At 36.5% G+C, this 15,701-nt stretch overlaps 1 protein-coding gene across 2 annotated transcripts in view; it reads right to left on the bottom strand.

Moving 5' to 3' along the window:
• Positions 1–3,932: 3,932 nt before the first annotated feature.
• JMY (junction mediating and regulatory protein, p53 cofactor) overlaps positions 3,933–15,701 on the bottom strand; it is a 107,939-nt gene continuing 96,170 nt past the window's right edge. The window contains exons 9-11 of one of the 2 annotated variants that reach the window (XM_054578525.1): positions 14,617–15,211; positions 13,194–13,536; positions 3,933–9,344 (exon numbers count right to left, since the gene is read on the bottom strand). In XM_054578525.1, coding sequence (XP_054434500.1) covers positions 13,229–13,536; positions 14,617–15,211 — 903 coding nt within the window. In that variant the 3' untranslated portion in view covers positions 3,933–9,344; positions 13,194–13,228. The remainder of the gene's footprint in view (positions 9,345–13,193; positions 13,537–14,616; positions 15,212–15,701) is intronic. The other variant, XM_054578524.1, reaches the window with a different exon arrangement.

Raw genomic sequence — 15,701 nt, 5'->3', positions numbered from 1 at the left:
CATTGTGGTTTTAATTTGAATCTCTCTGATGGCTAGTGATGCCGAGCATCCTTTCCTGCCTATGAACCCTCTGTATGTCCTCCTTGGAGAAGTGCCTGTTCAGGTCCTTTGCCAATTTTTTAATCAGATTCTCTGTCTTCCCCCGTGTGGAGCTGTGTGAGTTCTTTATGTATTTTGGAGATCAAACCCTTGTCTGAGGTGCATCTTATTTCTTGTCCCTAATTTCTCGTTTTATTTCTTTACTGCCATGTTAGGAATTTAGGAAGGAATGTCAGTGTTTCAAGCTACTGTGTTTACCTGAAAGTTCATTGACATTCCTATGTGGATTATTTTTTGATTCTTTAGGATTGCATTTCCACATAAGCTGAGTCAGCAAATAGAAATCCTGCATTTTTCAGTTGCACCCAATTCTTCCTACAAAGAACAAACATGAAGGTAAGGTTTACTGTTATTTTAAAATGTTGCTTATTGCAGAATATTCATTTTGTGAATTAAATTATGTTCTATTAAAGAAGGAAATGTAGATGATTATTGCTGTCTTTTCAGACTGTCCAGGAGCATCTAGTCTCAGATGTTCTTGTTTCTAAATTACTGAAATCTGTGTGTGTGTGTGTGTGTGTGAAGAATTCTGGTATTCTATCTTCAGGAGAATAATAGCTAACATTTATTTATGCACTTAACCCATACAACCACCAAAGGAAGTAGAAATCACTGTCTCCGTATTACAGAAGAACAAGCTGCAGCACAGATACTTGTCCAGAACCACACAGCCAGCAGGGGTCTCAGGAGCCCTTGTTCTTCACTACTATGCCACACTACGGTGCAACATCTTTTTATTTCATGAAATTTTTAAAAGATTTTCCTACCTACTTCCTACAAGAAACACAAATAGTAAAACACCCAGAGAAGTATAACACACACACATGCACAATCAAGGAAAAGGAGCAGGGAACGTTGTAGAGCAACCTGAGGTGAGCTGGTTTTTGTTGTTCTCATTTTGTGGAATGAGCAAGCAAAGTATTCTGTGGAGAAAAAGTTTTTGGCAACTTGTATTTTAGAAGCAATTTCTAGAATAAATAAAACTCTGTATTATGATTTTTTTAAAAAAATCCTTTTTATTGTGAAATTACTTATTCAGAAAAATACAGAAACACACACGTAAAGCTTACTGAGCTCTAGTAAAGTGAACCCCCACCTAAGCGCCACCCCGGCCAGGACACCGCTTCCCGGCCCCACAGCAGCTCTCTGCCCGCCCTTCTCGTCACACAGCTCTTCTTTCGCCCGAAGGTGACCAAACTGCTATGACGACTTTCACAGTCATCATCTCTTAGCTTTTTACAAAGTGTTACTGCTTGAATAATATCCTATAGTCTTGCCTGTTTTTTAACTTTATATGATTGGAACCACATATTCTTTTTGGCTTCTTTTGCTCACCTTTGTCAGACTCATCCAAATTGCGTAGCTTATTGTAGCATTATTTTTATTGTTCTAGAGCACTCCACTGTATGACAATACATTTTAGGGATATATTATACTACAGCCTGTTCATCAGTGGACGGGCATTCGGGTTATTTTTGTTGTTGGCTGTTATGAAGAACGCTGCTATATTCTTGCAGATTGCTGACTCAAATATTTCAGCTAGGTCACAGGGCGAGCGTCCATCCATCCAGCTTTTGTAGCTAATGCCTTGCAGTTTCCAATAGTTGCACCATGCACACTACCACTAGTAGTGTACAAAAAAGTTTTCTCCTAAATCCTTGATAATACTCAAAAACTGTCAATCTTTTCCATTTTAACTCTTTTTGAGAGTGAAATGGTATTTCATTCTGGTTTAATTATGTTGCTACTAATGAGGCAGACCACTTTTTATGAATTGCCTACTCAAGATTCGGGATTTTATTCTAAGTGTGATGCAGAACAACTGGAGGGTCTTGTGCAGGGGGTGCAGCGTGGATGGGGAGGAGCCAGGATCTCACCGTTTTGACTGTGGGTGGAGAGGAAGTTGGAAGGAGACAAGAGCAGCAGTGAGAAGATCAGTTAAGTGGCTAGAGTGTTCGTCTAGTTCAGGTGAAGATCGTCTGGACTAGAGGGTAGTAAGAGACAGAAACAGCAGTGGGTGTATGGCAGATGCAGCTGGAAGCAGGCTTGATAGGACTTGTTCAAGACCGGATGTGGAGGGCAAGGGTGAGAAAGGCAGCAAGGCCAGCCTCCAGGCTCTACACATAAAACTGGACGAATTGGGAAAGAAGGGTGAAGTGGGGAAGGGCTGGGTCATGGGAACCATTTGGACATGTTCTAGTTGAGGTAGGCACAGAGCATCCAGATGAAGAGACCGCCAGGCAGCTGAATACCTAACAGAGCTGGTGTTCTGAGAAGAGGTATAGGCCAGAAAAAAAAATTAAAAAACAAAAAACGTAATCATCACGACACCAATGTCATTTAGAGACATGGGAGACTGTTAGGATGAGAAGAGCTCTTAAGACAATCTGAATGGAAAGCTGAGCACTGGTTGGACCTTCTGGGCGAAGAGTGAAGGTGAAGATGCTGCGGGGAACGGAGGGGTTTTAAGCAAAGCTCTCTGCCACTTCGTAGTTGTCATCTTGGACAACTTAGTATCTAACCCTCTTTCTCGTCCCTCAAATGGTTAATAATACTTGTAGAATTGTGGAAGTTAAGTCAAATTCTGTTTCTTCCTTTCACATCTTAACTTTCTTCATTCCTTCTTTCGCTGCTCTGATTCAGAATTCTGACACAGAGAGGGCCACACACATTGCCCATGTGCTTTCCAAATTAATACTCAATGGACAGATGTTAGGTGGTGTTAAGGGAAGCATTTTATAGACACGTGTGCTGGTGGAAAGGCATGAGAGGAGCATGTAGAATGGAGCTCCTAGGTGTAAACTCTTGAAAAGGAGACCGGTCTCCCCACAGGAAGGCTTGTGGCACTGGCGCATGTTTTCCTTAGCCAGCACGGAGGCGGCCGAGTCCTGGGCTCTACGGGATGTACTGCAGGGCCTGGCCACTGGAATTAGTGACAGGGAAGAATCTGAGATTAGGAAGATGCTCAATGGCCTGGATATATAGAGTCACTCATGGCAAGAGCCTAGAGCATATGGGAGAGGCAGGTGAGAGAAAGAAGTAGGAGGCTGGTATGATAGAGGATGGACCTGTATGAACTCAGTAGAATTAACAGGTCATTAGTTTATTAGAAGTTAAGCAGTTGACAAATAGGTTGAGAGAAAGATGAATGTACACAACTGGTGAGCAACACTATTAGTGGAGGGGTCTGGAGAAAATGCTAATAGGGAAGAACAAAGTTTCTGGTGCACAGCAAAGTTGTGGGGGGTCTCTGTGGAAAGAGTATCACTTGGCAGAGGAACAGACTGCTTGGGAAATATGGTTAAACACAGAGTCCTGGAGCTGGAAACAAGTCCTAAAATTCATCCTGGTTCAGCCCATCATTTTATAAACAAGGACCTGGAAAAAAAGGAGGGCTAGGCAGCATCTGGGACCTAAGTCCATTAAAGGACATCTCCCCTTAGACATGCGCCTCGTGTGTGGGGAGCTTCACCAAGCCAGCCCTGGGGAAGGGCATCTGCTGGGGTCCAGTTGAGCTGGTCCTATGTTTAAGCATAAAGCCAATATTCTCCCCCTATTAGACCATCACAAACGGATTTCTGTAATGAAAGGTATTTAAGGACCTTCCAATTTTGGAAGTCGGTGTTTCCAAACTTCGTGGATAGTTACACAAATGACATGAATAGGCTGTTACTAGCACAAGTAAAGGTGCTACTAAAGTATTTTATAATAAATAATGGTTGGGAAGAGCCAGAAGTACCAGGGTTAATCGTTTCTGAATCCTGTTCAATGTAACCAATGTCCAACTTGCTATGCTCCTTCTATTTGAAATGAAGTGACAGCATCTACCAGCCATGTTAAACAAACAAAATAAGGTTAACTCAATAAATATCTTTTATTAAAGAGAAAATGGAATATTATTAAGCACCAAAACTGTATGTTGTTACATTGCATGTACAGGAAGAGAAAGATGATTGCAATACTTGGTGTACAAGTACTTAACTCTGAAGTCATGAGTGTAAAAAACATGAAATACAAAGCAATACAGTAATTACAATGCAGAGAAGTCGCACTAAAGAGCAAAAGGCAACAGTCAAAACAATTATTGGAGATTTCAGAGTATTGCTATAAATGCTTGCTTAGTTTTTTTTGAACTTTTAATACTTTAGAATGTTAATTGAGCATATTTAAGTATTGTAAATTTGCAAGAGTTGGCATTTACAATACACTGTGCACATTGCCCATGTAATGTAACAGTGTTAAAGCCATCCTTAAAAGCCAAGCACAATGTGCTAGTGTTTTGCTTCTACCATTGTAATATTGCACAAAGCTAGAACTGGTGTGCCATTAAAATTTTCATTTGACTGGAAAGGCTAAAAAACATATCAGTTTCATTAGCCCAATGGGCATTACTCATGCAAAATGATGTGTGGCCTTCAATTTTTCATAAACTATATATTATGGTTTCAACATTGGCAATACATACAGTACAAATGAGAAATTTAATGAGACAGTGGGGACACCATCCAAGTTGAAGTCACTGTATGGGTTGTATTGTCTACTCTTTTTGGTTCGTAAGTAAAGGGAAAATGCCATCTTGTGATTATAGAGATACTTAAAACCAATATAATTAGTATTGGGAAAAGCTAGAATAACTTGTTACACTCTTTGATAGTTAACCATAAAACATGCAAGTTAAAAAAAAAGCCCAAAACTTCCCTTTAAAACTGAACTCTATAACCAACACCTACACCTTTTGTACATGTCTACATGTCACTTTCCATGGTCCGCCCTTAACTCCTCCAAATGAGCCACACGTAAGTTATACCTGACTTTTAAAAAAATCACAAGAACTTTCCCCTAACCCTCAAAACAAATGATTGCTTTGAGATTCAGTGTGAAATAACATTGATATTTCAATGTGTCAATCTCAGAGGTATTTTCTGCACATGCACCTTACAGTGTCATAATAAATGTATGAAGGAGGAGAGAAACATTTATAAATTTGGAATTCAATTAAATTCCTCAAATACCAAGCTGTACATTTACTGTGGGCAAAAGAGGAAATTTCAGAATGAGTATACCTTTGAAATAACTCAATGAACATTTAACACACACACACATACGCACACACACGCACACACACATGGAATCCAGACTCCCTCTCACCTTTTAAAAACCTCTGTTTACATACATGATAGTTTAGGCAGCAATATAAACTCATTTTTTAGGAAAAACTTTTAAATTAGACTATATTTATAGGATAAAAAATACCATTGCTTCACTTTACAAAGCAATTAAGCAGAGATTTTTTTAATGTGCTTTAACTAAAGAGCACTTTGCAGCAAAGGTCAGAAATAACTACTGAATTGTTCAGTAGCTCTAAATGAATGCAACATGCTCCAACAGGAAGGTGCTTCTACCTTTCTACCTCTCTTCCATCTGAAATAAATCTTGCCAGTCAATCCTCTAACACTAAGCATAGTTCATCTATGCTAAGCAATAAATGGGGAATCAAATCTGTCTAAAATGCACATCTATATTAATTAAATTCAGTGCAAGAATTAGGCAAAACTTGTTAAGGTTTCTGCTTTCACTATCAAATGTTTGCATGTTAACAATGAATCTGCCACAGTTTTTAAATGTTTTACAGCTGTTCAAAAAGATTTTTTACAAATAACCTGGTGAAGTATATGAAATTTCAACTCCCTGATAAGGCCTTTGAGGACCCATTAGTACTTTACAGGTTGATATCTGATGTTAAGTACATAATAATGAAATTATAAAGATTAAAAAAACCCTTATATTTAGTGAAAGAAAAAACTTCTCCTAGGCTAAAAGCATTGACTTAAATATATATACATACTCAGCAAGTGTAATTAAAAACTGGAGCCTTAGGGAATGTATAAGATTAAATTGTATTCATTGTATACTGGTCCCACTCCAAACCCAGACGGTGCTCCCCACTCATTTATGTCCTACTGCTACTCGAGCTTTGATTTTTAGTGTCTGCTATGGCCAAAGCAATGCTTTACAAAAACGGCCAAGCCCCATGTGACCAGATATTGCCCCCAAAGTCAGCTTTTAAGAAAGGAGATCTTTTTCCCTCTCATTATACATAAAAGTGCTGAAAATTTTCTATGGTTTCATGTAAGAAAAGCCCATATTCCCACTGGGGAAATACTACACCTGATCAACTGTCACAGCTGTGTCTAAAAGTCCTTTTGAAAATGGATTTGAAAAATGCATTTTATAGAAATGTTTCTGTTCCATAATGAAGAATTAAAGAATGATTGTTTTTATGCTGCTCGCAAACTCAGTTAAGCCTATAAAATATACATCAAGTAAGCAAGACAACTGCTTATCTTTTAGAAATCCCCTTTAGCCAGGCATTTCCCCTTACTGCTACACTGCAGTACCATTAGGATTTTAAACCATTAAATACTTTTTTTATACATGCCACACTGGTTATATCTACATAATTTTAGTTGCATTAGTAGGAGAAATATTTAAAATTGACATTCAAGTGAGCAGTAACATTAATCTTAAAACATCTCCCAATCATCATCTACTTGTTTCCCTATTTTTCATTGTAGTGCAGTTGAGACTAGATTGGTAAATTAAGTTAATTGATTTAGCACAAGCAAGCAGATGCTTGTAGATTCTTAATATGAAAATGAGACCTTATCAGAAATATAATTGTCAGATATTTAAAACCATATGAATAGCACAGGCAAGTTTAGAACTGGCAATGTGATCATCGGTAAGTACCATCATAACTAAACATATGCAAATGTAACACTAAGGCCAAAGATGCTCATCTGATGAGGGGCAAGAAAAAAGAAAGAATTTAACTATGCCTACGTAATTTTTGTTGGGTTCTGAAACTACTTTCAAACTAAAATGAGGGTTCAACTGGTCATCTCACCTTGATGGACAAGCCAACCATATTTATTTTAAATTTTTATATTATTTGTGAGAATTCTAGGTTGATGACCTGTGTTAAAATGCAGTATTGTGGAAGTAGGAATGTGAATCTTGACGGGAACTGAGTGTGGTAGAGAACGTGATTTACCAGAGAATGAGCACAGCTGGCTGCTTTACCACGCTCATCTTCAAGGGTGAGATGACCTTCACAAAGTGCTACAATGGGATGTGCTAAGAGCTGTGGATGCACCCTTACAAGGACTATAGGGAGTCTATATACCCTATATCACTTGTTAGAGACTTATTATAACATGGCTCAGGAAGATAGATTACAGGTCATTTTTATAAGTGAGCTTGCCTGTCTTTTAAAGGAATCTCAACTGTAACACTAAATGGGTAGCAATTCCCTCTAGACACGTGAGAGTTCTAGTGCTTTTCTGCTAATTTAACGCAGTATCATCCAGTGTTTTTCTAAATGTCAATGAAGGAAAAACAAACCAAAAATGTTGTGAACAAGCATCTAAAGGCATGAAATTGATGCATGATTTTTTTTAAGGTTTGCAAATTTACTTAACAGTTTTTCAACTACATTAACAATCAAACCAACCATTCTTTGGGTTAAAAAAACATGCTTAAATGCTTTATGGATGATGGTATACAGAAAAAAAAAGTCTATCTCCATTCCCCATCATGGGATGAAGATCAGTTTATATAATAGATCTGTATTTCTAATCTTCCCAGACAAGATAAGAGTAGTGTTAGAATGAACCAATGTATTGTGAAAATGCCGTGCAAAAGCTCCTAGTCTTATCAATGAAAGTATTACCAAAATTTAAGCAGAAAGATTTTGTTTTACATAATCTGATGTCAGAAAATTTTCTCCATACTTAATTTCAAGGAAATAACTCTTTAAAGTGACAAAGATGCAAGCATTTCTCTTCTTTCTCTGAAATAGACCAATTCATTGGAGGGCTTTTACACTGGGACTTCTTTCTGAGTCTAGGCCAGAGAACTGCCTCATGAGAAGTAAGTTTTTGGTACTTCAGTCCTTAACTCCCTTCACATAAAGGCCAAGATCTGTCTTATGAATAAATACACTCTACAGAGTACTGTAAACTGAGTCCAACACATCTACCTTCATTCAAGCCCACAGCAGTTCAGCTGAGAATTCATAATGGCTTCATTCAAATAACTGCACCTTCAGGACTCCATTGCCACAAAATCAGCACTTAGAGCTACATACCTGTTTAAAAATTTAGTGACAAAGGCTCTCCCCCAAATTCCACTCTAAGCATGTGAAGATAGTAAAATGCTAGCTAAGGAGGCTTTCCTGCCTGTCTATTTTCTTCTGCATATTTGTTGAGCACACATTTTTTTTACTGTGGAGCATAAAAATAAAAACTTAAATGGTGCATGATAAAAAGACTTAAGATCTGCATCCCTATTACAGAATCCTGATTTTTGATTCTCAATAGGAAAGTCATGTTGAATTATAGTAATCAAGCAATAGTTCAAACAAAAAGACTAAAAATAATTTGAAATATTTATTGCTTCTCATAAACAAAGCTGCACATAAAATCCAAACTATTATAAATTCACAATTATGAAGAGCTATTTAAAAGCATGGAAATTTTTTCTTCAAAAACTTACAAAGTGTAAGAGTGTGTGGTCTTGTAAAAATATGCCATGTTAAATGTATAATGTTGTGGTAAACACATTAATAGATCTATCTCCATAGTTATGTATCTTTTCAGATGTTTTTGAACATCTTTATGAAAATTCCTTTGGAGATGAGTAATGTGGAAATTTTTATCAGATATATTTCTATCTGATTTTCTTTCAATTCCCATTCTATAGCTATCAAGATAGACTTCTTTTTCAGAGCATCACACTACTGATATAAGCTGATACGGAAGAAGCTCTGTAACTTTCAAGCGGATGACTGACTATTCAGTGTAGTCCCAACACAGCTCACAGTAGACCTCTGTCAACCCAATATTCTTCTAACTCATAATGACCACTAGCTTTACTGGCCACTACAAGTATGTAAATAGGTGGACAAGAGGGGAAGGTGGTTTTAAAAATGAAACAACCCAACAATCTCCTTGAAAGGCCTCTTCTTCACTGCAGTCAGGAACATCGCACATCTAAAACTCCACCATCTATTGGAATGACTGGAAAAATGAAATTGTGCTTCCTTTTTTTGCACACCACTGAGCCAATAAATACATTTTGGATCTAATGGAATCCAATTGTGGAACCAAGTGCTTAAAATTTGTTTTCCAAAAGAATGTGAATCAATCTTCAACGGCAGATATTTTTTCTTTCTGTTGAGTCACCTGTTTACAAACAAAATAATAAAGTGTATTATAAAAGGACAACCTATTAAAAGGGTAGTGTGTATAAATGCTTTCTAATACTTTTTGCAATATCCAGAATGAACACTGATTTTTTTCTTATAAATGGCCATTTATATAGACAGCATATGAGACACTTAAAAAAAAGGATATGCCTCTATTCAAAAAGCAATAAAAATGAAAACATTTATATACAGATATTGATCTCTATTAAAAGGTTGTAAGTAAAATTCATTTTCATTCTTTTTACTCAAACATTTTATGTCAAAGAAAAATGCAAAAAAGAGAAATACAATCTAAAAATAGTTGCCTCATAAACTGCCAGTGTAATAACTATTAAATGACATCTTTAAAATTCATTAGGGAGCAATTTTCATTATATTAACATTTAGAGGACAGGATTAATACTGGGCTTTAAATGGATGTTTTACTAGGACCTTTAAAAACTCAAAATAGTTGTGTCTGAGATCTATATGCTTATCTATGACAAAGAGCATTTATATAAAAAACCCACTTTTCAAATGAAAGCTTACAATGCACATGAATAAAGTATTGGGCTGGCCAAAAAGTCCATTTAGTTTTTCCCGTAAGATAAAGGACACATTTTCACCAATAACTCGATTGATTTGAATATTTTGAGTATGTCAGCTCTCTCCTAAAGTGGTATAACACTGACTGTTCTCAATTAAATGTCTCAACTTGATCGCTGTCAACTTCAACTTGTCTATCTGACCATGGAGCATCATCCAGCGAGAAATCTCTAGCATGAAACGTCCAAAAACACTTTTGACACGTTCAATCAGTCACAGCACCTTCTCCATATACTGCACAAATCTTTTTTTTGCATTTCAGTCACATTTTTGCCTTTCCTGAAATAATAAAGCATAATATGCTGAAAATGTTGATTTTCTTCCATCTTTAGTATTAAAATGACTACATAAAAATTCCCCAATTTTGATAAGTTTTTTTAATCAATGCATGCTGATATGACAGCTGTCACAATACAATCTAACAAAACTGTTTCAAATTAAGTTAAAGACAACTAAGTGCTACTAGAGCCAGACTATAGAAAAAAACAAATGGAACTTTTTGGCCAACCCAATACTAACTTTATAGTTCTGCATTATCTAATACTGTAGCTACGTGTGGCTATTGAGCACTGAAAATGTGGCCAGTGTGACTAAAAAGATGAATTTTAATTTTATTTAAATTAAAATCTGTAAAGTATTTTTCCACTAAATACAATTTTATTGTTTTGACAGTATATTTCACTTTGACAACTGAATATTTAGCATTCATATTGGGATGTGCTACATTGTGATTTATACTAATAAGTGTAAAACACAGATTTTGAAGACTCACTACAAAAAAATGTAAATTACATCGTACTTTTTTATATTGAAAACATGTTGAAAGATACTATTTTGGATATATCATATAAAATTGATTTCACCCATTTCTTTTTACCTTTTTTAAATGACTGTTAGAACTTTTCAAATCTTATCTATGGCTCACAGTGTATTCCTATTGGACAGTGTCATTATAATTACCTCGTAAGTTTAAGAAGGACCCCACAGGAAGCAAATCAGAAACTCAATAAAAAGTCTGTATGATTTGTATATTTCCTTATGTTTAGAAATGCCCTTCAAGGGCACTATTACCTATAGTTACCTATGAAAAGAGTAGAACAGGGGATATTCCTGTTTTATTTCATGAAGTTTGAGATATTAACTCTTTAAAAAAGTACACAATTACATTAATGATTTAAAATCTCTAAGAATGATGCTAATTAAAAATAGGAAATACAAATTATAGTCCCTTTAGCTCTCTATAGAGAAGTATCTAAAAGTTCAGAACCTTTAAAAATGATTTTCCAGGACCACACAAAGGGAGTGAAATATAGGCCCTTTATCAATGCCTGCTCAATGGACGGGGCACACAACCAGTCTACTGATTATCTGAAAGTGTTTCATTGTTTCTCTTAATATACTACATACACCAGCAATTAAAAAAAAATCAGCCAAATAAAGAAAAGTCTTAGGCAATTTTCAAAGTAGCATTCAACATAAACATATCTTAACATCAGATATAAGGCTAAATTAGCAGCCGGAAGCTATAAATAACAGCCCATCCTCTTGAACACAGGAAATACTGCTGTAGTGTCTAAGTATTTGGGCAGGATCTGGTGGGATGGAAGAAGACAAACAAGAATGGGCTGGCCTGAGCTACTGCTTGCAGGCCATGTACTCTGACTGGGCCACTGCAGGAAAATGTAATGAAAGGACTAAACACACTTGTTGATGTGAATGCCCAGCTGTCGGATTAACCATTCAGCACTAAGATGGTAGTGTCAGGCATAGGCTGAGCAGTTCACTGAGAAGCCACAAGCAGGAGACAAGGCAATAGGTGGCACACACTGTAATGTAGGAAACAAGCTACAAATACCCGGTGTGGAAAAGATTCCCAGTCAGACACACCTGGGTCTCTAGACAGAAACACATGAAGCAGAAACAGTAATATTTACACCCCTCCTACAAAGCACAGTGTACATATGTACAAGCACAAATGGTTTGAAATTATCTGGGGATCCAAATACAGTAAGTCATATAGAATGACTATTAATTAGGACTTCTATAAATAAGGTCCTTGGAAAAAAGGATACCAAAAGCCCACGACCCATGGTAGGACCGTGGTTCTCTGGAATGTCAGCTCCAGCACATTAAAGGTAACTCCCAATCACTTACCAAGAGGCATGTGATTTTTTTCACCCATTCTGTTAAACTACTGATCTGTGCAGATACTCCTAGGGAAGGGTGGGATTGGGAGTGTAGAAGAGGAACATTTTCTTAATGGACCCATGACCAAAACAAACAGGTAAAATTGCTTTTAGTAATATCTGATGTCCAAAATAGTATACTTAAGCATGTAATTAATATAAAAATTAATGATAGTTTTGTTTTATTAAGTCTTCAAAATCCAGATGTATTCCTCCATATACATCAGATCTACTTGGTCAGAATCCTGGGGAGTGGGGGCCGGGAATCTGTACTTTTAATAAGCTTTCCAGGTGATCCCAAGCATGTTTAAGAATAACTGTGCTAATGAGTAAGTTTATTACTCCTTTCTTTACCCTCTCCAGGACTGTGACTCTTCCACTTTTTGGTAAATGCTGTGAAACTATATACAATTTAATTTATATAGTTAGCTTATTAAAATGTACTGGAGTATAACTCTGTATTATTTTAGGAGAATGCCAAATGTGTAACCAATACCCAACAGGGGTACTCAATAAGATGAGTGTATGTGTATATATATAATTTTTATATTTTTGTTAACTGCAATTTTAACTAAACCATGCAGTAACTATAATAAGTCTTAAAGTGATAAATCTCAGTTTTAAAGGCTTAGAAAGCTAAATAATCAGATAATACAATTATTTTTCTAGACTGATCTTCAAAAATTTCTCTGTGGGCAGCTAATAGGTCATCAAAGTTCAATATGTATAACAGTTTGTAATCAAAATACTCGAGTTAGAAAAAGCCTCTTCTGTGTTTTAAAGCTAGAATAAGACCATCCTATTATTCAAATAAGACTATCCTCTCGTGATAAAAGTATACTGCAGAATTTTTAGTGAGCTGGATGTAAAAAACAGCATTTATATAACAGTATATTTGAAAAGTGCTTTTCCATTAAGTTTCTAGAAACTACAGAAGTAAAACCTGAAGTTTACAAATTTATGACCTAACTACTATTAAACTGTATAATAAATAATAAACCTCAGACTCAAGAAACTGTAACAGACCTCATTATACAATATAAAAGCTGTATTACCAAATGCTACTGAAGAAAGTAAGACCATTTACTTGTTAGTTTTCCCATTCTGTACAAGGCAAAGTCTCCTCTTCATCCTCTGACTCAGGGGATGCTTCTTTGATTCTTCGAAGAGCTTCATGGATGCTCCGTGTTAGAGGGTCTGTGTCAGGCAGAAGTGTGAAGGATTCTCTCAAAACTTCCTTCTGCACCTTCTTCAATTTTACCCCCTTCCTTATTTGTGCCAAGATATTATTACTATCATCTTCATCAGGAAAAGGAGGCAGAGTTCGCTGTTCAACCTTTTTCAGATGAAAACTACCACGTTTCAAGGAAGCTAGCACCTCATCCATAGGTGAGCTCACTTTAGAAAAAGAGAACAATTGCAGTTAGAATCACACTTAAACTATAGTATAACCTTCAGATTTTAGGACTGTGATAGCCCGTGACACTGGAAAAACCATCTATAAAATGTTTTTTTAGCAATCTTTTTAACAGAAAAGACTGCCAAAGCACAGGGAATCCATTATGCTTATTAAAAAGAAATCCCAAGATTCAAATTCCATGTCAGGTATTATTGGTATCCTATCATTCCCCATGGGAAAGAAGGGAATAGATTTGGGAGCCAGAAGGTGGTCTTTAGCAATATCATGGGTGAGGCCTCCAAAGATTTCCATAATGCACCAGTCAAATCTAAATTCAGACAGTGACTGGGATACACATTCAATTTAAAAAAATTCAATTTTGGTTCATTAAAGTGACTCATTTTCATTTAGTTTTTTACACATGCAATTCTACTTGGGTTATGGTAAAAAATATTTTACAGCATGGTCTCAGATTAAAATGCAACATGCAAAATGTTTTAATGTTCTCCTTATGCAAGCTAAAGCTCCTTAATGGCCAAGATTATTCTGTTCTTTTCAAAAATAGCTTTTAGCCATATATGACATGCAAGAAATTGTACATATTACTCCCTCTTCTTCTTTGCTCCTTTATACAAAAAGTATACCAAGGTCCTCAATAAACACGTGACCAAATATTGCACTGTCCTGTCAATGTCATCCTAATGTGACAGTTCTGACCAGATGGCTTAAGCTTTCTGGTGTGAATACCTTCCTTGTATTTCCTAGGTTTAAAATCAGACTTTCTTACACAAAAGGAGCCACATACTATGTATTACCAAATAGATCAAGAATCACTTCAAAAGGTGTATTTTTAAAAACATGCAGACCAGCTAAAAGGTTCACTTTTATGTGTCCGTACACATCTACTGATGTGGGCTGGTAAGAATTCTGCCCTGCTGTGACCCTGAAAACCTATCTGCTACCAACTATGTCCAAAAATAAAATAGTATTTTAAGTTTTCTAAGATCCTATGAAATAAAAAATCCTTTGATTATGCTCCGCTTTATTCAACAAACACAAAAATATCTTTTTAAACATACCTCTCCTTCTCTGCAAGCCTTCAGCAGTCTTTTTGAGCTTCTTCCTGGCACTGACCAGCTGGCTACTGTCAAAGAGGTGTGCTGAAGGGGCACTCGCAGACTTAGGGATCCTCTTCTCGGTCCCCTCCATTCTAGGCAGACCTTTCTCCAGTGTCTCTGGGATGCTGTCCTTAGCAACAGGCAGAGGTGGTGGTGGCGGCGGAGGGGGAGGAGGAGGTGGTGGGGGAGGTGGTGTTGGAGGAAGAGGTGGTGGGAGTGGATCTGTGGTAACAGAACCTGGTTCAAGGTCAATATTATTCAAAAGTGACAGAGAAACAGTGGGAGACAGTTCCGAGGTAACACCACTGAGAGGTAATGAAGTGTCTTCAAGTTGTACTAATGAAGTATCTTCAAGTTGTACGAGGCTTTGGGCTTCTGTTTTCTGTGATGACCCAAGCTTGCCTCTTCCTTCCTCCACCCCTCCACTCTTCTCCTGCAGTACTCCTGGCACAGAGTCGCACTGGTCCTCGCAGGGCACAGGGCTGGTGGCACTCTTCCTTCTGGCATGAGCCAGTCGCAGTCTGGTTGACTTAAGTATAACTTGACCAGGGTACCTCTAAAAAATCAGAAGTTATCATAATTGGTTAAATTATATCAAAACGATTTATGACAAATGTCTTATTTTCTCCCTCAAATGAAAGATGTTATGTGGAGATTTTGTAATTTCCAGGGAAAATTCTTTTAACATATACAGAAAACCAGAATACTTTTCACACAGTTATCACCAAACTATTATTTGCTTATTATCAAATTCTTTATCAAGGTCTTGCATCCTCTTACCAACTTTAGCAACTATTCAAAATTACCACATGATAACAGAAGGTCTTTACTGAATAAAAGCATGAATTTAAGTGAAAAAATAATAACAGCAATGTAAATTTTACAACATAAATGATGTCAAACATATATATGCGTAAAACTAAGGATCTGTTATTAGTTTCTTACATTTATTTCCAACTGCTTACAGATGAAATTTTTGGAAGTAGTAACTGACATACAGGACTCTCATACTATATTTATACTATAGTGACATGTATTGAGTTAAT

This window comes from Pteronotus mesoamericanus, unplaced genomic scaffold (genome assembly GCF_021234165.1).
Source record: "Pteronotus mesoamericanus isolate MK-2021 breed Mesoamerican mustached bat unplaced genomic scaffold, CSHL_Meso_final contig_50, whole genome shotgun sequence".
Lineage (NCBI taxonomy): Eukaryota > Metazoa > Chordata > Mammalia > Chiroptera > Mormoopidae > Pteronotus > Pteronotus mesoamericanus.
This window is presented reverse-complemented; position numbering and strand designations above follow the sequence as displayed.